This window comes from Ovis canadensis, chromosome 7 (assembly GCF_042477335.2).
Source record: "Ovis canadensis isolate MfBH-ARS-UI-01 breed Bighorn chromosome 7, ARS-UI_OviCan_v2, whole genome shotgun sequence".
NCBI lineage: Eukaryota > Metazoa > Chordata > Mammalia > Artiodactyla > Bovidae > Ovis > Ovis canadensis.
The window spans coordinates 27,527,458-27,549,403 of NC_091251.1; the positions used below are offsets into that span (position 1 = coordinate 27,527,458).

Sequence of the window (21,946 nt, forward strand, 5' to 3'; positions counted from 1 at the left end):
CGCCAAGAGGAGCTGCTGCAGTGGGAAGCCCACGCTCTGCAACTAGAGAGCCGCCCCACTCTGCAGAGAAAACCTGCGCACAACGCAGACAGCGCAGCCTTAAACCAACAAAGTGGTGAGGCCACCACTGTCACCTGGTCCCCAGAGAGATTCCCTCTGCTCAGGCTAGGGACGAAACATAAGATGCTTAACAGGCACAGTACAGGGGAGATCATGGCCATGAGGCAACACACAGGCAGTGACAGCATTCTGAGGTCACACCACCCCAGCCTGTGGTTGGCGTCCCAGCCTGCAGTCCCCACAGCTGGTGCCGAAACCTGGAGCAGGGGATGTCTAACAGATCGTAGGGGTCATAGAATGGTGACTTTCTCCAGGGGAGGCCTGGATTAGTGACCTCAGTAGCGGTCTCAGGTAGGGCTGAGTGGAGGACAGGTGAAGACTGTAAGACCCTTTCTAATCCTATCCGCCAAGAAGTGGCAAACCCACACCACCAGAAACTTACCTGCCAGTCCCAGGCCGTGGTATACGGTGTTCCACTGGGAGCAGATCCTGTGGTCAGGACAAAAACAGTCGGACTTGGATGGTGCTGACTAGTTGCTTTGGGGTTACCATGGCGTAGTCTCTGGGTCCATTGCTCCTGGCATATTCAGTTATAATGTGGAAGGCTCAAGCTAGCCTCCTAGTTCACATGTCAGAGAGCAGATTTCCTGTCTCACTTGCTGGCTAAATAAGTAGTCCATCCATCCTCCGCTTAGCCCGGCAGCAGGGGAGGAGGGCTGTAGGGCTGGTGGAAATGCCAGTGTCTGTCATCTTTTACAGGCCAGCTCCTGAGTCTCATGGCCCATAAACTGGTTTCCTTGGTCGCTATTGCAGCGCCTTCCCCATAGGGGTGTGCAGCCATCAGCAAGCCCTCTCGTGGTTTCCACTGGATTTATCCAGATGCTGTTGGATACAGGCCAGTCACTGCTGTCCACCAGCACGATCACCCCAGACCCACCTATCAGTGTGCCAAGCCTCTCAAGGCCAGCCTCTCCTGTATTTCTTGGGAAACATTTTCAGGAAACTTCCTAAAGAGATCTCAGTCAAGAGGGACAGGAATCGCCAAGGCTCCAATAATTTGCTGATATCTTTTCCATTCTAAATATTCTTTCATATCTAATTTTATTCACTTTTTTAGAAGTTTTCTTATCAAGCATACTCAAAACTGTGTAAGCCTCAGACCCCACAATCAGATGTGTGCCCACTTAGGTGATATCCATTAAGTCCTTGTATGGAGAATGGGCCTGGGACAGGGTTTGGAGGAAACACGGAATCAACGTAGGGGAGAATTGAGGTTACTAGGGACGTGGGGGCCCTTGTGCTTTGAGAGGCCAAGGCTGGAGCTGGCTTACTGAATTAAGATTGTGCAGATTGTGACCTGCTGAGTGAGGGGGGGCAGCAGGCAGCACCTTCAGCATCCAGCTCCCACTCTGGGGGAGTGAAACCCATGGAGTCCTTTTGATTGAAGGCAGTTGGGCTTCCCTGCCAATGCAGGAGACGCAAGAGATGCGGGTTCAATCTCTGGGTCAGGAAGATCGCCTGGAGGGTCCCTTGGAGAAGGAAATGGCTACCCACTCCAGTATTCTTGCCCAGAAAATCCAGTGGACAGAAGAGCCTGACAGGCTACAGTCCATGGGGTTGCAGAGTAGGACACAACTTAGCAACTAAATAAGTTTCTATACATCCCCACCAAGAACATGAAATCACACAATTCATTATTTCAGATCCCGGAAGCCAGGGGGCCCAACGAGCTAGAAGGGCCATCCTCATCCCAGGTCCTGAGCAGGAGCTATTGAGCAGGACAGCAGGCATCTGTTACTGCCAAGGCGGTGGGGGCAGAGGTCACTAACTTCTCATGGGTGTAGAAGGTGCCTGGGAAAAGCAAAGCAGGAAATTGTTGCAGGTATCCTGAACTCCAGTCTTCACGTCTACACTCTGGATGTGAGGAGGGTTCAGTTCAGTTCAGTCACTCAGTCGTGTCCAACTCTCTGCGACGCCATGAATCGCAGCACGCCAGGCCTCCCTGTCCATCACCATCTCCTGGAGTTCACTCAAACTCATGTCCATTGAGTCAGTGATACCATCCAGCCATCTCATCCTCTGTCGTCCCCTTCTCCTCCTGCCCCCAATCCCTGCCAGCATCAGAGTCTTTTCCAATGAGTCAGTTCTTCGCATGAAGTGGCCCAAGTACTGGAGTTTCAGCTTTAGCATCATTCCTTCCAAAGAACATCCAGGACTGATCTCCTTTAGGATGGACTGGTTGGATCTCCTTGCAGTCCAAGGGACTCTCAAGAGTCTTCTCCAACACCACAGTTCAAAAGCATCAATTCTTTGGTGCTCAGCTTTCTTTACAGTCCAACTTTCACATCCATACATGACCACTAGAAAAACCATAGCCTTGACTAGACGGACCTTTGTAGGCAATATAACGTCTCTGCTTTTCAATATGCTATCTAGGTTGGTCATAACTTTCCTTCCAAGGAGTGTCTTTTTAATTTCATGGCTGCAATCACCATCTGCAGTGATTTTGGAGTCCCAAAAAATAAAGTCTGACACTATTTCCACTGTTTCCCCATCTATTTCCCATGAAGTGATGGGACCAGATGCCATGATCTTAGTTTTCTGAATGTTGAGCTTTAAGCCAACTTTTTCACTCTCCTCTTTCACTTTCATCAAGAGGCTTTTTAGCTCCTCTTCACCTTCTGCCATAAGGGTGGTGTCATCTGCATATCTGAGGTTATTGATATTTCTCCCGGCAATCTTGATTCCAACTTGTGCTTCTTCCAGCCCAGTGTTTCTCATGATGTACTCTGCATATAAGTTAAATAAGCAGGGTGACAATATACAGTCTTAACGTACTCCTTTCCCTATTTGGAACCAGTCTGTTGTTCCATGTCCAGTTCTAACTGTTGCTTCCTGACCTGCATATAGGTTTCTCAAGAGGCAGGTCAGGTGGTCTGGTATTCCCATCTCTCTCAGAATTTTCCACAGTTTATTGTGATCCACACAGTCACAGGCTTTGGCATAGTCAATAAAGCAGAAAGAGATGTTTTTCTGGAACTCTCTTGCTTTTTCCATGATCCAGTGGATGTTGGTAATTTGATCTCTGGTTCCTCTGTCTTTTCTAAAACCAGCTTGAACATCTGGAAGTTCACGGTTCACATATTGCTGAAGCCTGGCTTGCAGAATTTTGAGCATAACTTTACTGGCATATGAGATGAGTGCAATTGTGAGGTAGTTTGAGCATTCTTTGGCATTGCCTTTCTTTGGGATTGGAATGAACACTGACCTTTTCCAGTCCTGCGGCCACTGCTGAGTTTTCCAAATTTGCTGGCATATTGAGTGCAGCACTTTCACAGCATCATCTTTCAGGATTTGAAATAGCTCCACTGGAATTCCATCACCTCCACTAGCTTTGTTCATCGTGATGCTTTCTAAGGCTCACTTGATTTCACATTCCAGGATGTCTGGCTCTAGGTGAGTGATCACACCATCATGGTTATCTTGGTCATGAAGATCTTTTTTGTATAGTCTTTTTGTGCAGTGAGGAGGGTTACCACACTGTAAAATGCCTCAGCAGCAACTCTGAAGAACAAAGCTGCTTTCCTTAAAAGCTGTACAGCCTACGATTGTATGTCTCCTGTTCAGTGCAGATGTCTTGTGGGTTCTAGGAACGGGAGACTATAAAGCCTCTGGTGGTTGGGTGGTGAGGCAGAGACCCTCAAAGATTAAGGGCTGAGGCCTCTAGGAGTCATGCGACTTGCCCAAGGCTAAGTGCCAGCCCCCCAAAAACCTGCCCCCACCTCCACCCAAAGGACACCCTCTCTGCTTCAGTTTCTAGAAGGCGCTAGCAGCATGGCTTGGGGGCTCCATCTGTAGACGCCCTCTGCCAGCCCCAGCCCCACAACCCTCAGCCTCCTCCAAAGAGAGCTGGGACCCCCAAACTCAGGATCCTGAGTGGCACAGATGGCCAGGGGGCAGTGGCAGCACCTGCCTTCAGCCAGACAGGGCCGAGCAGGCCCTTGGGGTCAGCCCAGGGCTCCTGCCAGGCCCCAGACCAGCCACTCCCCTGCTCCAGGGTCCCTCCTCCTCCTGCCTCCCAAATTCACACCCCAAGGAAGTAGCAGCAGCCAGTGGGGCTTGGCTCCACACTGCCTTTATTCACACTGCTCACCCCTGATGCTGCCAGCTGACAGGGACTGACCGGGGCTGGGGGACCCCTACATGAAAGGAGGATTTGAGGCAGAGTCCCTGGGAGCACAGGAGAGGAGAGGAGGGCAGGGAAGGCGAGGTAGCCCCCCTGAGCCCCTCGCAAGCATGCAGGCCAGCAATGCCAGGAAGCGAGGCTGTGTGCCTGGCCCTGGTGCTGGGGTGGGGGGCATCTTGCCAGAACAAGGCCCCCTTTCCTGGGAGTAGGGCCGCTGGTGGCAGGTGTGGATTCAGGCTGAGACACGCTGACGAGAGCCCCACGATGTCTGCCTCTAGTGAGTGCAAGTACCTGAGAACTCTGCCTTCAGCGGCCGCTCAGAAACCTTGAGCAGGTGAACGAAGCAGGTGCCACGATCCTGAAGGCGGGACAGAGACCGAGTTCCCGGGAGGGGAAGGTGGCTGGGAACGACCACTGCCAGACCCCAAGATCAGGCCGGCAGTTGGGGGAGGGCTGGCTCTGGCTCCCAACCCCACGCAGCCTGCAGTGGGGTGAGGATCCGGGGTGCACATACCCCTCCCAGGGTTGAAGAAGGCAGGGACAAGGAGGAACCATTCACCCTTCCCAAGGCTGCCCTGAGAGGAGACGGCAACCAGCCCACAGCCGACTTGGGACCCGTCGGCCCGTCTGCTGCAAACATGTCCCAGGGAAGGGGGTGCATTGCAAATGAGTACACAGCAGGTTCACGGAACCCCTGTGGCCTGGCCTCAGGGTCAGGTGGTCTGAGGGGTGAGCCGGGTGGTAGGGACAGGCTAAGTTCCCTCCCAACCTCTGCCCCACCCAGGCCTCTCCCCTGCGGCTACCAGGAGACACCCAGGAGGAAGAGACAGCCCTGGGCAGTGAGAGTGAGAAGGCCCAACTCCAGCGTGCACGGGAAGGCCGGGGCCAGCTCTTGGTCTGGACACACTGCCTCACACACACACACACCCCCCACCCCCACCCCACCCCCTATCCACAGGCACCAGGCATACTCTCACCCACACTCTCAGCTGTGGGCTACACACATGTGGGTGCACACAGGCACACACTCCGCACACTCAGACACTTTCGGCCGTCCATCCCCAGTGGGTGCACACACACACACACACACTCCGCACACTCAGACACCTTCGGCCGTCCATCCCCAGTGGGTGCACACACACACACACACACTCCGCACACTCAGACACCTTCGGCCGTCCATCCCCAGTGGGTGCACACACGCACACACTCCGCACACTCAGACACCTTCGGCCGTCCATCCCCAGTGGGTGCACACACGCACACACTCCCGACACTCACTCTCAACCATCCATCTCCCACCCACAGAGCACCAGGGGCCTGTGCCCAGGACTCAGTATTGGCTGCTGACGTGGAGGGTGTAGAAGGCCCAGGGCTCGGGGACATAGATGACGCCCGGGTACTTCTTCCTGAGGACGGGGTCATTCCACAGCCAGGCGACCCAGAGCGCCACGAGCAGGAGGGCGAGGGCGAAGGAGTAGAAGAGGAAGAGGCCGTTGCTGTCGAGGAAGAGGCGCTTCCGCTTCTGGTGCAGGACGAGGGCCAGCATGGCAAAGGAGGTGAAGATGAAGAGGATGAAGATCTGGCCCTCGGTGACCAGGTACCTGAGGAGGCAGGCGGGCAGTGAGGGGTGGGGGCCCTCCTGCCCAGCGTTCTGCCCTCTACCAAGCGCCAGGCTGCCCTCCCAGCCGGTCAGAAGAGCGCGTCAAGTGAGGGGCTCCGCTCCGAGCCAGGGCCAGTACACAGCATTCCGATCTGGCTTCTAGAATTACTGTTTTTCAAAAAGTCGAGTTTGTTGCCAATATTTAAATAACAGATTACCTGCCGACGTGGCGTTCTGATTTCCCTGCTAACGTTAGGTTTATATTCCCACATGACAATGACTGACGAGGAGAAAGCAGCTGCTCAGAGACAGCATGGCCCCGCAGCTTGCCACGGTCCCCACCACTCCCTCCTGCCTCACCTGATGCCTACTTGATGCATTTCTATCTCCAGTTTAGTTCCGAAAGGCATCTGAGTTTGGGACGCAGTTTCAGTGTATGGGGTTGTCCTGACTGTCTCCTTGAAGGCTGGGTCAGTCTCATTCCCCAGGGTTCCCTCCAGCTCTCAGGGCAGTACCTGGCATATGGCCAGGAATGCAGTAACACTTGCTGGAGGGCTTCCCAGAGGTTATCTCATCCACTCCCCTGCCTCCATGCTGACCCATCCCACTCAAGCAACTGCATAGCTCTGCAACTGAGTGGCTGAGTCACCTTGGGAATTTACATGGCATCTTGGAGCCTTTGTTTTCTTACTTATAAAGGGGGCACAAACGGCCCCAGCTCTCGAGGTTACTGATGAGAACTCTATACTTGTAAAGGCACATTGTTCGGTGAATGGCCCCCTGTAGCTGTCACCGCATTGACACACCATGGGTAAGAATGGGCTGAGCTTCTTCTCACTTCTCACCTCTTTCCCTCCAGCTGTGGTCGTCACCCATTCCTTCTAATCCTGTCCTCAGTGGGCATGTGGATTCACCTTCATGAACCCCCACTGCTGGCCAGGGGCAGCCCCTGGCGGTGGGGGAGAAGGCCCCAGGAGAGGAGGCCTTTTTCATTAGGCTGGAGGCTTCCCCCCAGAGAAGGGCTAGGACACCCACCCTTTCTAAGACACCCACAATCCCTGGGGAGCCTGTCTCCAGAGCAGAAGTGACAGAGGAGAGGGAAAAGCCTGGCTGAGGCCTGGTCCTCTGGAATGGGAAGAGGAAACCAGGTGGGAAGCCCTGAAGCCATGGAATTCCCCCGTAAGTATCCTTGTCGTCTCCATGAGGCTTCATGGTTTACGAGCCCCTCTCGTAAACCTCTCTCCCTCTGGGTTCTCATGTCCCAAAAGGGAGACAGCCTGCTATCATCCTCATTTCACAGAGGGGGACATTCAGCCCCCACCCCTCCCACCCTGCCAGGCTCTACAGACTTCTGCTCTACAGCCCTCCCCGGGCGTTCCCGATGGCTCAGTGGGTGAAGAATCCGCCTGCAACGCAGAAGACACAAGAGACGCAGGTTCGATCCCCGGGTTGGGAAAATCCCCTGGAGAAGGAAATGGCAACCCACCCTAGTATTCCTGCCTGGGAGAATCCTATGGACAGGGGAGCCTGGTGGGCTGCAGTCCATGGGCGCACAAAGAGTTGGAACGACTCAGCAACTAAGCACACACAGAAATTATGCTTCGATGTGGATTCTATGGGCCCTGAGGTTACTCTCTGAGTGTAGAGAGGCCACACTCAGGCCCGCCTTCCTGGTCACGGAGCGGCGGCCAGGGGGCACTGTCCCAGTCCCCACTGAAGAGGAGGGAGCAGGGACCCCAACAGGGAGGCTCACAGGGCTCACACAGCAGCTCTGCGGTCTGAAGAACATTGTCACTGACTGGGTCACTAGGGGGCCCCCTCCCTGCCACTCCAGGTCCGCCATCCACTCACCAGTAGTACAGGCCGCTGGGCACCACCAGGAGCAGGGCTGCCCCTGGCATTGAGCTCTCAGCTTTGGTGGGAGTAAAGCAGCCGCTGAAGTACATGAAGAGGATAAGGAAGAAGGGGATGTACCTGCAATAGGGAAGCCGGTGCTCAGCTGCTTGGCCGCCCGGCCGGCCAGCCCCCGTCCCCCCACCGTCCTAGGACTGTCTGCCTGTACCACCCTGTGCGGTCTCACTTTGTTTGGGTGAGGGCACTCCCAGCCTCTCCCGGGCAGGGGGTCTAGGAAGGAAGATGAGGCCTGCAGATCCGAGCCATGGGCAGGGGCGTGGGGCCAACCTCCTCCCACACTGTCCCAGCCACCTCACTCACTCCCCGTGTGTGCATGTCTCTCTCACTCTCTCTGCCCCACACACTCACCCCAAGACCAGCAGCCCCCAGCCCCTCACTGCCTTGGGAAAGGGTGCACCCTGCAGGGTTGAGGGGGGAGAGGCCCAAGGTCCCAGTCTGGGGGGAAAAAAGGGGTGAGGGGAGGAACGGCACCTGCTGGGGACCTCCCAGGAGCTCTGTGAAGCTCCTTCACTCACACTCAGTCCCCAGCCTCACCCCCTTCCATTCAAAGCTCACCCAAGTACCACCCTCTCTCCTCTCCACACACACACACACACACACACACACACACGCTGCTCCCCACACGCCTGTGCCAGCTCGCACAACACCCTCTTTCTGTTCCCACCCCCACTCACCTCCTTCCCCACCTTCCCCTCAGTGGCCCCCACATCCTCCGAGTCCGGCCCTCTCATTTCTCCAGGCCCCTGTCCATCTCTCCTCCTCCCTTCCCCAGCCTTCCATGGGAAGGGTCTCCTGGCACAGGCCAGGGAGAACTGGCAAGAGGCCTGTGTGTGCAAGGACACCCTGACTTTCTAGGCCCCAAAAGAGAACCCAGAAGGACAATGTAGGGCCCGCGTGACACGAGTGAGCCCACCTCACTCGGGAGTGGGGCCACCATGTCCAGGGGTGGCTCTGGCACTAGCTGTCAGCCCATGGGCAAAGCCCCTCCCATCGGCCCCAGCTCATCCTGGGATAAAGTGGGCTCTGGAACAGACGACTGCCTGCAGCTCGGCCCGCATCTCCTGTGGCTGAGCCCACATCTGTGAGGTTTCCTCCGCTGTGGGGTGAAGGGGTGGGAGGAAGGAGCTCCAAGGGGAGTTCGGAGGAGGAGGCGGCACTAAGAGCACCCCTACTCCCACCTCGCCCCCAGCCTGGTTCAGCCGGCCCTTCTCAGCTCCCTCCCTGCCTCCGGGTCCTCATCCTCATCCCCAGGGTGGGGGGAGTTGTTTACCAGCGCTGCAGCCCCGGCCCTGGGAGGACAGGCGCTCACTGCCCTCTAGTGGCCGCCGCGGACACTGCGGGCCGGTGGGCACGGAAGGCGGCGAGGCGGGAGCCAGAGGAGCGACAGCGCCCCCTGCTGGGGAAGAGCACGCCATTCCAGCGGCTGGGCTGGACACTTGGAGACCCCAGGGCCCCTTGTTCAGCGTCACTATGGCCAGCGGCAGAGCTGGCCGGGGCCATGGGCCCCATCACTCACCACATGGAGTGGCCCAGGTACTCATCGTAGTAGTAGAGCAGCTCAAAGGAGTCGATCTGGGGGGCAGCAGACGCCAGGCGGGGGGCAGAGAGGGTGGGGCTTCAGGAAGGGTGTCTGGCCGCGCAGCCCCCGGCTACCCTCCCCCTGCCTGCCCATGCCTCCCTTAACTGCCCCCAGTCCCTCCCTATGGGGAGGAGGGGATCTGGGTGGGGGCATCCTGGCTGGGGGTTGAGGGTGGGTTGGGGGGGCGACCTGCTCTCTCTGGGGCACCTGTGATGGGTCGGCAATGTCTTTCGCCTCTAGGACAGACCGCACAGCGGAGGTGGGGGCTCACCAGCGTCTCTGGCTTGAGATTCTTGATGATGGGGTTCTCACGGACCGACAGATGGTTCTGGTAGCCACTGAAGATCAGGCGGTGGTTCACTGAGTCGCCCACCAGGTGGATGCTGGCCCCCATGATGAAGGTGATGATGCTAACGTAGATCAGGGAGCGTGGCAAGGTGCGGGGGCACCGCTCAATGAGCTGAGGTCAGAGGGAGGCCCCACAGCATGACCCCTGACACCATCACCACCGGAGACGCCCTCCGCTGGCCCCACTCACACCCGGAGTGGGATGGATGCCACCAGCCGGAAAGCCTCTCTCACGCCGGTTCCCTCTAGGGCAGTCAGTCCAGCCTCCATCATCTTACACGATCCCTGTGAACCCAGCAGGTGCTGGGGAAGAGCACCCTCTTTGGCGCAAGAAGGAACACACTCCGCAGGGCCAGCTCATTGCTCAAGGTCAAACACACCCATATACTGTGCTGGAGATGACAGCTAGGCCTTCCACAGAGGCAAGCCAGGCCCTGACCTCCCACCACCCCTAATTCTACTTCTGGGTGACTGGGCTGGACTGTTGAGGCTGGGCTGCTCCCATTTCTGAGCAACTGAACCATGCAAACAAAAATGTGGGGCAGGTGTTTCTGAAACTAAGTTGTTTAACTAAAGACCCCTTCAAATTCAGAGACTGCACCTTCCTTACTTTGAAAGAAAGAAAATGAAGTCACTCAGTTGAGTCCGACTCTTTATGACCCCATGGAATGTAACCTACCAGGCTCTTCCATCCATGGGATTTTCCAGGCAAGAATACTGGAGTGGGTTGCCATTTCCTTCTCCAGGAGATCTTCCTGACCCAGGGACTGAACCGGGTCTCCCGCATTATAGGCAGACGCTTTACCGTCTGAGCCACCAAGGATGTTCGGAAATGTCTCTAAAAACACAAGGATGGGGATAGTAAATAGCAGTAGTTTTAAGAGCCTTTACTTGGCAAAATGCAAAGCCAGCAGAGCAGAGAGCCCTCTAGGAGACATCTCTCTGTTCCCAGTGGCGCCTCAAAGTCAGGGCTCTCGGTCCGAAGGAGAGAGTTCACCCTCCATTGCTGCCCTTCCTTCTTCCGGCCCCCACCTGCCTGCCCAACTGGTCCCTGACCTCTTCCTGAGCAAGCCAGCCACTCCTTCCGCCTCAGCCTCCCCAAACACGGCTCCTCAAGCCCGGCCTTCTTTTCAGATACTCCCGCCTGAAGGTCTCTCCCAGTTCACCCCCAGGCACATCAGGTGGAGGCCCAAATCACATGCCCCTCCCTGGGGAAGCCTGCTCCATCCCTCCCAGGCAGAGGCAGCCCTGCCTCCCCTGGAGCCCTCAGGCCCTTGACACATCCCCTCTGTCATAGCCTTCGGCCCCCAGAGTCAGGCAAGGGGACGGCCTGATTCAGGGCACTCCCAGGGCTGAGCTGCAGAGCAGAGAAAGGAACGAGGGCAGGGAGGGAGAGGAGGGGCCTGGGGTAGTACCTTGAGCAGGAGGAAGGGCGTGATGATGTTGTAGGCCATGTGGAAGTAGTCCCCCACGCTGGGCTTGTTGAGCGGAAACCACTCGAGAGGGAACACCAGCTGGGGAGCAAGTGGAGAATGCAGTTTACAAGGCCTGACCCACGCAGCCCTCAGAACTGCCTCTGCACACACTGTGCTCTTTCTGTGATCTCCTGGAATCCTCCTGGCAGCACTGAGGTGAAGGTGTTTCCAGACAAACTGAGTCCCGGAGAAGGTAGACGTGTCCCCAGTCACACAGCAGGTGCAAACCCAGAGTCTGATCCTGTGTCCCTCTTCCTGTGGATACTAAGTAAAGGTCCCTTGGTACCCACCAGCCTGGGAGTTGGAAGATCCTTTGGGACTCAAGCATGCCAAAAACTTTCTGGGTGACCCCAGGGCAAGTTCTTCCCTTCTTCCTGCCTCAGTTTCCCCATCTGTAACACGAAATGTGGCCCAGATGGTCTACATGGACCCTTAGTGATCTGGCTCCTTAGAATGATGACAAGAAATGCTGACCACCCAGGTGTGAAAAACGCCCTGTCCACTGAGCAGATGGACCACTTCCAAATCAGGTCGGAACTATACCATCTGCAACAAAGGAGAAAATAAGTGAGTTCTAAACGCAGTTTCAGTGCTTCCTTTCCTACCTTCCCTGAGACAGGCCAGGGCCATTCCTCTGTCTGAACTTCCCATGTTCTTCCTACTGGTCTACCCCAGTGAGTCCAGCCTTGTCGGGGTTAGTGTGATAACACCTATACAAGATCACAACACTTCCAATCCCTGCTCTGCCAAACTGTACCTCTAGAATCTCCTGATGGAGAACACCTGTAACGATCATAAATTTCAATCAAAACTTTAAATGTTTATTTCTTTTAATTACAAAATGTTGTGCTGGATAAAACCAACCTGCAGAAATAAATCTCCCAGGAGACAGGAGTCTCAATCTCTTTCTTACTTGCTGTGTGGGCATCTCTATAGCTTTATCTACAGCAAGATATACAGCTGGCCGAAACACCCGGTGATAGCAAAGAATCAGAAATAGGCCAACTCTTCAACCAAACAGGACTACTTGAATACACTACAGCACCTCTTTATTACAGAAGGTTAAGCAACCATGAACAGAGATGACACCTCGTATGTGCTGACATGGAGAGCTATCCATGAAACAGTCTAAAGTAAAACAAGTAAGCTATAGACTAAGGTATAAAGTAAAATCTTATTTTGGTTAGAGGGGAAAAAAGAGATGTACACATGTGTTGCATGAGCAGAGAAAGGAGTGGAAGGATGCCCCCCAAACAGTCAGAAGTGGGACTGCAAAGGGAGTCTCACACTTCTTTATATTACTGGGGATGAACTTACTTGTTATAGAACCATGACATACTACTTTTATAACTTGTAAAAGGTTTTATTTTGCAGTTATTAAAAATTTGAGACTATCATGTATACATCTGAAAAGCTCATGTATACACTAGACCTTTTCAGATGTATGCTCCTCCTGAGCCCACTTAGGCTTACAGCGGCCACAGCGACTCTAAGCAGGATGGCGGGAGGTGATCTGCCCTACCGGGGAGCCCTATTAGGCCAGATGAGGCTGAGTCTTAGTGAGTGAGGAGAGCCACGAGCCACCCTGGCCTCATCTCCCCTCTCCCTGGAACACCCATTTGATGGGTAGCTCCTTTGTCCCCTGGAACCTTTGTGCTGCAAGGGGGCTCAGGTCAGCTGGTCCAACCAGTCTTCTTACAGATGAGAGAACCAAAGCCCAGATGATACTGCTGCTGCTGCTGCTGCTAAGTCGCTTCAGTCGTGTCTGACTCTGTGCGACCCCATAGACGGCAGCCCACCAGGCTTCCCCGTCCCTGAGATTCTCCAGGGAAGAACACTGGAGTGGGTTGCCATTTCCTTCTCCAATGCAGGAAAGTGCAAAGTGAAAGTGAAGTCGCTCAGTTGTGTCCAACTCTTAGCGATCCCATGGACTGCAGCCTACCAGGCTCCTCTGCCCGTGGGATTTTCCAGGCAAGAGTATTGGAGTGGGTTGCCATTGCCTTCTCTGCAGATGACACAGACTTGCCCCAAATCACCTACAAACCTGACTGGGTGCCCTGACTCCTGGGTCAGTCCCTTTTCTTCACTTACATTTAAAATACAGCTTGTAAACCTTACCAAAAGCCTACAGAAAGGAGACTCAGCATCCACCATACCTCCTCCCCGAAACCACTGCCAGCAGCTTTTCTTCATCCCCGTGAAGTCTTGGATCCCACGTATGTAAGATCGTTTGGGCCGTTACTGACTGGCAGGCAGCTCATGTGCATGCCACCCAGGCATCTGTTTTCTCCTTAAACCTTCCAGAATGCTCTATAGTACCCACAATTCCTGTTCACTGCCCAGACAGCATCCTCCATCCTGCATAGAGCAAAGCTGACTTACCCAGTCCCTACTGCTGGACACTCAAGTCCCTTCCAGGTTTTGGCTATTGTGAGCAACACTGCAGTGAACACCTTTGGCACAGGCTCTCGCCTGTGATTACATCTTCAGGGCAGATTCTAGGAAAGGGTCATACTGAGCCAGGCGGGATGAACATATTAGGGTTCTGAATACAATCATGATGGAAATGGGGGGTGGGCTCTGGGGCCAGAGTGCCTGGGTGGGGGTGGCAGATGCTGGCTCCTCCACTTGCGGACTGGGTGACCCCGAGCCAGCTACTTACCCTCTCTGTCCAAAGTCTTCTCATCTACAAAACTGAGATTAACAATAGCACTGATGGGAGAATTAAGAAGTTTAAACACATAAAGATCTTAACTGCTACTTCTAGCTTACTGTAATTATTGTTATTCCTTTAGGACAGGAATATATCTTGCTAGGCACTATCTAAGTACCAGTTATCACCTTGACCATCTGCTTTCCCAAAGGACTTTGCTACTTTGCAATATCACTAGCATGTACAAGGTGTCAGCTTCAGTGCTGGATATTGTTGTTTTTACCACCCATATGCAAAAATTAACACCTCAGTACATGGTGATACCTCACCTTCTGTTACCTATCTGTCTATCCATCTAGCTGTCTAGCTGCTCATCAAGTGAGGGGCTTTGGTGCTCTTCCAGTGTTAATCTCCATAGAGGCCACCACTGTACGCTGAGGCATGGGGTGGCCTTGGAGAGAAGGGGACGGTTTCACGAGATGACACTAAAAATTACCCAAGGCTCAAGGCACATATGACACGCACACTCAGCCCATACTCTTCACCTCCAGAAAACACAATTCTATCCAAGGCTGTGGGCAAGACTGGTAGGATCCTTTTCCATACTCCACTGTCTGAATTGGTGCTTTGGTTCAACCTGAATGCGAGATACTGGGGCAGGTGGTGGGGTCACACCACAGTATGACTGTTCGGATCCCCCACTCTCTGGCAGCTGCCACACTGGGTACAGCCGCAGCACTAAGGGACCGCATTCTCACAGTGTACCAGTAGGGGCAAGGGCTTGTCTGAGGTCACTCTGATCATTCAGACCACACTGTCTCCACACTGCCAGTCGGGGGGTTCCATCCACAGCTTCATGCTCACCATGGCTATGGGGCGGCCAAAGTCCAGAACCCAGTTCTGCAGAGTGAAGTAGAACCAGAGGTCAAGGTGGAAGGGAGCCGTGCCAGCAGCCTCGTCAGCCTTGACGGAGCTGTGCCTGGGAAAGAAGTAAACGAAAGCAGTCAGCCCTCCTCTCCTCCATGGGAAGATTCCCCACCAGGACAAGCCACAGGAATTTGTGGGCAGGAGGAAACACACATGGTTAAGTTCTAGGCAAAGGTTTGGCTCGAAGTACTGGGGCCTGGGGGAAGGGATCGGAGATGGACTCCGTCTGCCCTGACAGTTGCTTCTCTAGGATTCAAGAAGGAAAATACTCAACAGATACAATCACACTGGGCTCTCACCTATAAGTCTATAGGTGACGGGGAGATCGGATGGAGCAGAGGATGCAAACGTGGCTGAAAGGCATGAAACATGGAGATGGATGATGCTAGCTAGGCTTTACTGAACACTTTCTACATTCCAGGCACTCCTCCAGCTGTTTACATGTACCATCTCATTTAAGTCTCTTAATCCTCACAGAAACCCTCTGAGGTCACACTATTACCCTCATTTTACAAGTGAAACAACTGAGCCCAAGACGTTAAGTGCTGTTGTGCTGTGCGTAAGCAGTTGTGTCTGACTCTGTGCGACCCCGTGGACTGCAGCCCACCAGGCTCCTCTGTCCATGGGGATTCTCCAGGCAAGAATACGGGAGCGGGTTGCCTCAAATGATTACGTTTCAGAGCTTCTGCTGTTAACCTCTAGTCTTAAAGTCATAGGTTTCCCTGGTGGCTCAGTGGTAAAGAATCTGCCTGCCAAGATGAGATGTGAGTTTGATCCCTGGGTGAGGAAGATCCCCTGCAGAAGGAAACGGTAACCCACTCCAGTATTCTGGAGAATCCCATGGACAGAGGAGCCTGGTGGATTATACAGTCCATGAGGTGGCAAAGAGTCAGACATGACTGAAGTGACTTAGCAGGCACCTACCTGTTCATTTCAGCGGCTAATCAAACATTAGCTTAGAGGTGCCATGAAGGTTTCCCTCTGTCAGCACTGCTATTGCTTCGGTAATTTTCTGGGATCCTTTTCAGCCAATTCCAAGAATGGTCCGCACTGGGTTGCTAGAGCAACTCAGACTCAGGAAGGCAAGCTGTTGGGGATCTCATTATCCTCTGGTGGCAGAATGGATGGGTGGAGTGGGTTTGTCCAGGTCAGCTAAGCCTTCCTATCCACCCCCTCTGCTCAGTGCCCACTTACTGTGTGCCATGCTAGAAGCGTCACCAGCACCATCTCAATGAAGCCCCACAGCAATACCAGGAGACTCTTACCCTCCCATTTTACAAACAAGGAAACTGAGGCTTAGCCAAGGTTGCCTGCCCTAATAAGAAGCTGCATCAACTATTCCTCTGTCAGACTATTTCCCATTCCCTCCTCCTACTGGTGAAAGATGATGTTCCCTGAGATAGAGGGAAGGCCAAAAACCCAGGATGGCCCAGTGGGACTTTTCTAACTACAGTTGAAAAGAGCACCCTCCGGAGGGCCCGAGAGCCCGGGGCTGCCTGAGGCCAAAGTACCAGCCTCAAGGGACAGTCAGATGAGAATGAAGCGGCCCTGCAGAGAAGAGCAGGGAAAAAGAGGAGAAAAAGGCCCGAGAGGGTTCACATCCCCAGTTCCAGGCATCCCCAAGGCAACAGTTTGGCCACAAGAGCCCAGACATTCTCTTTTGCTAAGGGGGCTGCAGTTCACACTGGCTTTCTGTCACTCTGCAACCCAGGAGTCCTGAAGTACACAGAATTCAAACCGGGGTCTATATGGATTCAAGACGTATACTCTAAGTTGTTTGCTACTCTGCTGCTGATTACTATCAGCTATAGAATATATCAGGAGATCAAGATACAGAAGGACTAGTGTGGCCTGGAGCAGCATGCAAAGCCTGCAGGAAGGAATGCAGCCTGGAAACATGGATGGGTGGATTCCTGTTGGCAGAAAAGCGGCGAGAGTGCAGCATCAAAGGCCTGGAGGTGGGAGTGAGAAAAGCGCTGCAGAGAGCTGGGATGCCTGGCTTACTAGTGGAAGGAAGAGAAGGAGGGGCTGCCGGGCCTTCAGACTGGGCAGATACTCAGAGACAACTAACCGTGAGGACAGTCTAGATAGAGTACGACATGAGTGACTGGTGCACAAGTCCCCCTGTGCCCTTCCGCTTCATGACCATCAAGGCAAGGCCTCCAAAAGCAGGCAGGGACAACCTCCAGGCCTGAAGAGCTTAGATGAGGAAGAAGGAAATAGTCTTCACTGTTGGGACTTCCCTGGTGGTCCACTGGCTAAGACTCTGAGCTCCCAATGCAAGGGGCCCAGGTTCAATCCCTGGTCAGAGAACGAGATCCCATATGCCACAACTAAAGAGCCCACATGCCGTGATGAAGATCCAGTGTGCCTCGATGAAGACCTGGTGCAACCAAATAAATAAATAGATAAACATTTAAAACAAAAAAAAAAGGTCCTCAGTGTTCTGTTCTGGAAACCTTCAGAGCACGATGTTTGGTAGAGAAAATAAAAGGCGTTTTGCAAGTCCGGGAAGCACTTAGTGTGAGTCTCTGGAAGCTGTGGATACCAAGCATGTAGTCAGGGCTCGATGACTGTTTCCTCCTCCACCTCAGGAGGCACCTCAGTCAACAGGGATCCCTGCCATGAGTCCAGCCTGGCTGAGAAGAGCAGAAAGAAAAAGGGCAGGTGCAAGGCTGACACCCAACTTGGGAATCAAGACTGGTGAGCGTCTGTCTTCTTTGCTGGGACTCTGAACACACGAGGCAGATCACGGACAGGGAAGGCATCCTTTCCCCCAGCCCTGTCCTGGGGATGAGCATCCTCATGCTAACCCAAGTACCTGACTCCTCAGACACAGAGCCCCCAGACTGCCAGCTCTAGGCCCCAATCATCAGAAACTCCTGCTGAGAATGATGGAAGCACAAGGGCAGGTAACCCAAGACATGGAGGGCCTTTTCTCTCCTCCACAGCTTTACAAGCCTACCATCTGGGAAAACAGACACCACAACGGTTGGAGGGTACATACCATACAGCGCATAACATGCAAATGAAACATTCAAAGCAGTCAGCAGTACCTGCAGGACTGCCTGGCAGAAAAGGAAGGTGTCTCAGCCACCGTGCAGTCAAGCAGGGACCTATGAATGGGGACTATAGAGGGACTGATTTTGGTTCTATAGGCACAATGGTGAAATAACCTGACATGATGAGAATTTTAAACAAAAAATGAGAAAACAAAAGCAAAAAAAAAAAGAGGAAAAAAGGAAAGGCAATTTGAAACTCCAGGAAAAACAAAAGCAGTATAAGAAAGTAAATGTAACTTTTAAACTTACTGGACTCTGTAGGGAACAATATTTACATGGCTTAACGAATAAAAACATTGTATATTGATTTTCAAAGTTTAGAGTCAATTCACAAACAAAACATGGAAGAAAATTATGGTTAAGAAACAGCAGATAAATACTGTCAACCTTGACAACTTGAAAGTAAAACTACAGATGACAGGAGCTAGGGAAAGAGCAAAGAAAGCTAAAACTAAGGGTAGGAGTCTAACAGTATCCTTTTGAAAAGGAATCAAGAGATACTGCCCTTATTTTAAATTAACTATACTTCAATAAATAAATAAACTTTATTTAAAAAGATACTGCTTTATAGTTGACCAAAACAGAAATAATGGTATCACGTATTTCCTAAGGCTACAGAGGTAACAAAGAGCAAAACTAAAAATGGTCATAAAAAGAACTATCTTGTGAAGATGGAAGAGGTATGAGTAAACCAAATCATAACAGGATAATTAGTAGGTCAACATTAGCTTCAGAGGCTAAAAATCGATAAACCAAGAAATAGCAGTTGAGTGTAGCTCTTGTGTGTGGACTCTGGAGCCTGCCTGGGTTCATATCCCAGCTCTATCACTAACCAAATCATGAGCAAGTTACCTCCTGGGCCTCGACGTTCTCATCTGTAAAATGGGGGATAATAGTATATCCTACTTCAAGAATTGTGGTCGGGAAAAAAAAAGTTGTGGTCGAATTAAATTATGCAAAAACATTTTTCAATGCAAAAACTTAAGAGTAGGGCCTAGTCCACAGAAAGTGGTATGTATGTAGTGTTTGTTACTATTATTTAGAGATATGAATTTAATTCTGATAGAAACAGCTAAAAGAAGCTAACATGGTTGTCTCTGGTACTAGGGAGAGGTGAAAAAGAACCACTGCTTTTTACTCTAAGCCTGTCTGTGCAATTTTATTTAATCATGGGCATGTACTACTTTGATTATAATACAAGAAACTGTTAACAGAACACATGAAAACTGGAAAAGAGAGTGAGCACTTTGTCACTAGAGGTGTGTAAGCAAAGCATGGATGGAGCAGAGGAAATCCAAACATCCTAGGAGGTGGACAGGGTGATTCTGCCTACTGTCTTGTGCAGCAATGAGACTTAGAACAGGGGGGCAATAAGGCAGGGAGGTGGGCAGAGACATCCTGGAAGAGAGCCAGCCCCTTATGCAATCCCCAGGAGCATCCTGGTTGGTGGGGAGCTCATGCAGGAGTAGAGAGGGACATCACACCTGAGCTGCCAGAGTGGAGCAATAAGAACAGAAACCACAAGCCCTAGGTTTAAGCCCTGGTTCTTGCCAGCAAATGATGTAACCTCTCCATGACTCGGTTTGCACATAACAAAATATGAAAAGCCTGAGTAAGACACTGTGCAAGTAAAGTGGTGACCACATCGGATGCTCACAGACGGCTCTAACTGGACTGCCACGGTTCAAGGCAAGGACTCCCACCTTGTAGGGGATCCAGAACCCAGATGTGCTTTAGCAGCAGGAAGAGCTACTCTCAGCCAAGTCTCTCAGATTTCCTCCCTTATCCCAAATCATACCACAAACTTCCTAAAACTGACTCCGAGCACACTAGTGCTGGAAAACCTTCCATGGCTCCCCTGTGCCCTACAGAACAAAAGCTGCACCCTTAACCGGCCATTTAGGACAGGAACTAAGGTGAGGCAAGTGAGACGCGTATGACCCAACATTTAAGGAGGCACAGGTGGGCCATAGAGGACTTCTGAGCACTACTGTCCCAAGAGTGAGCTTCCCCTTAAATTTTTTTTGCACTCTACGCTCTCACTCTGGTCCCAGTTCTGCTGCCATTAAAGGCCCTTCACAGTCTTGCCACTGTACACACAGAAAGTGCCAGCAAAACTGCACTGCTTGCCTTTCCCAAGCTTTCCAGGAGCTGAAACCGCCTTTATTCCTCTGTCACCTACTGAGTATTCTGACATGCAGCTTAAGCGCCACTTCCTCCAGGAAGCCCTCCAAGTCGAACTCTCAACTCCTGGCCTCTGTTCCTCCCCGGTCCTACTGGACTGTGGGGCCCTCCGGGCTTCACTTTACCCACCCCTGGTACAGCGCTGGGGCACACAGAGATGCTTAATGAATGCCTGCTCTATGCAATGAATGTCTGTGACCTGTAAAACGGAATGAAGACAGAGTGAAGTGGAAGATTAAAAGGCGGCTTCTGTACCTTTTCCTCCGCCCCAAGTGCCTGGCCTCAACTACCAATACATAAATCAGTAACTTTCCCTTGCTGAGAGAAGGGAACAGCAACAGTGTCGGTAAAGCCCTTCCTCGTTCTTTCTCTGGAGGGGAGTTTCCACACTTCGCTGTCTCTTCTATTAGCATTCCCAACATTCTGGGTTCCTCGGAGCAAGGAGTGAGCCTCCCGTTAACACCAGAATCCAAATTCTAGTCATGGTTAGAAGGACTCCGAGAACTTGGGTTGGTGCCCGGGACTTGCAGGCGCTTTGGGGGCCCTACTTGAGCAGCAGTGTCCTCTGGGCTTGCCGCCACCGCCCCCATTCCGAGTTTCTTGGATCCCAGATGAGCGATCGTCCCGGAGCCAGCCGGGCCATGAGGGCCGCTGATCGCCGTGGCTGAGACTCCCGGGTCCCGGGGCTCTCCCAGGAAGCCGCGGAGGCGTGGCTCAAGCGAGTGGGCGAGGAAACAGCTGCAGGCGTAGCGCTGGGAAGACCCACCCGGGGTCCGGGGTCCACGGCCCGCGGCCCGGACCCCCCGCCCGCCCGATCACGTGGCGGGGCCGCGGTTCCGCTCCGCCAGCCGGCGCGCGCCCACCTGGCCTGCAGGAAGGAGGCGCCCGGCTGCGCGCCGGAGCCGCCCGCCGCTCCCGGGTGCCGCCTCCGCGCCGCAGCCTCCATGGCTAACCTTCCGGCCAGGCCCTTCGCCCCGCTGCCGGTAGCTGCAAACAGGTTCCGCTGGCCGAAGGCTGCGAAAGCGAACATCCAGCGCGGGGGCGAGCGGGGGCGGACGAGAGCGAGAGCGCCCGCCCAGCGGCCCGGGCCGCGGGCGGAGCCGGCGGGGGCCGGGACCACGAGACTCGCCGCAGAGCGAGGGAGGCGGGGCGAGCTCCCGGCCGGGAAGGAGGGGCCCACGGCCGGGGCGGGGCGGGGCGGGGCGGGGAGGAGGGGCGGAGGGAGGGCGCACGGCGCGGGGCCTCCTCGGGCTGGGATCTGCTGCGCTCCCGCGTGTGGCCCGGGGCAGGAATCTGCCTAGGCTCCCCGAAACCTGTATAGTAGTCAAGGGTGGGCTAGGGACGTGGGGAAAGGCCAGTTCGACCTAAATACTCTCTTGGGAAGGAGCCGAGACTGGATTTCCCTTGTCCTTGCGGACCTGAAGGCTTTGGGGGAGGGGCTCATGTCCCTTCCAGCTGTGTTAGCCACCTTCCTCAGATGGAAGCTGCTGCTGCTGCTGCTGCTGCTGCTGCTGCTGCTAAGTCGCTTCAGTTGTGTCCGACTCTGTGCGACCCCATAGTCGGCAGCCCACAAGGCTCCCCAGTTCCTGGGATTCTCCAGGCAAGAACACTGGAGTAGCTAGCACTCCTTAAAATGTCAGCTCTGTGGCCTTTGACGCTGGGAATTAAAAACCAGTGGGATAAGGGTAGCACGCGTGAAAGAGCGAATTCTTTTCAAGATTCCCATTCTGGCTTTGTCACTCTCTTGGACTCTGTGGCTTCATAAAAGTTACTTCCCTTCTCTTCCATTCAAACATGTACTAACTCCTGAGCAGTTCCTCATCTTCGAGACTGGATGACCAGTACCCAGGAAGACTTAGGTGGGGACGAAACGGAGCAGGATCTTCTGGTCCTTCCCCCCAGCCCCCCTCCCCCCCAACACACACACCGTATCTTCTGCCTGCCTCTGACCTGTG

At 53.5% G+C, this 21,946-nt stretch overlaps 2 protein-coding genes across 5 annotated transcripts in view; both read right to left on the reverse strand.

Annotated features, from left to right (window-relative positions):
• Positions 1 to 4,347, reverse strand: part of CALML4 (calmodulin like 4) — a 16,748-nt gene extending 12,401 nt beyond the window's left edge. Inside the window, exon 1 of one of the 3 annotated variants that reach the window (XM_069595486.1) lies at positions 503 to 4,347. The gene's annotated coding sequence lies outside the window, so the exon portion shown is untranslated. The remainder of the gene's footprint in view (positions 1 to 502) is intronic. The other 2 variants (XM_069595482.1, XM_069595484.1) reach the window with 2 other exon arrangements.
• CLN6 (CLN6 transmembrane ER protein) lies at positions 4,180 to 21,155 on the reverse strand. Of its 2 annotated transcripts, none has more exons than XM_069595481.1 (7): positions 20,855 to 21,155; positions 14,683 to 14,797; positions 11,106 to 11,204; positions 9,614 to 9,802; positions 9,280 to 9,335; positions 7,701 to 7,823; positions 4,180 to 5,850 (listed from the first exon to the last, which is right to left on the reverse strand). In XM_069595481.1, exons 1-7 carry the CDS (start codon positions 21,019 to 21,021, stop codon positions 5,580 to 5,582), a joined length of 1,020 nt encoding a protein of 339 aa, XP_069451582.1. In that variant the 5' UTR covers positions 21,022 to 21,155; the 3' UTR covers positions 4,180 to 5,579. The 2 variants fall into 2 exon arrangements, with proteins under 2 accessions (XP_069451582.1, XP_069451581.1); XM_069595480.1 differs by lacking the exon at positions 20,855 to 21,155 and adding an exon at positions 15,670 to 15,854.
• Positions 21,156 to 21,946: the final 791 nt, after the last annotated feature.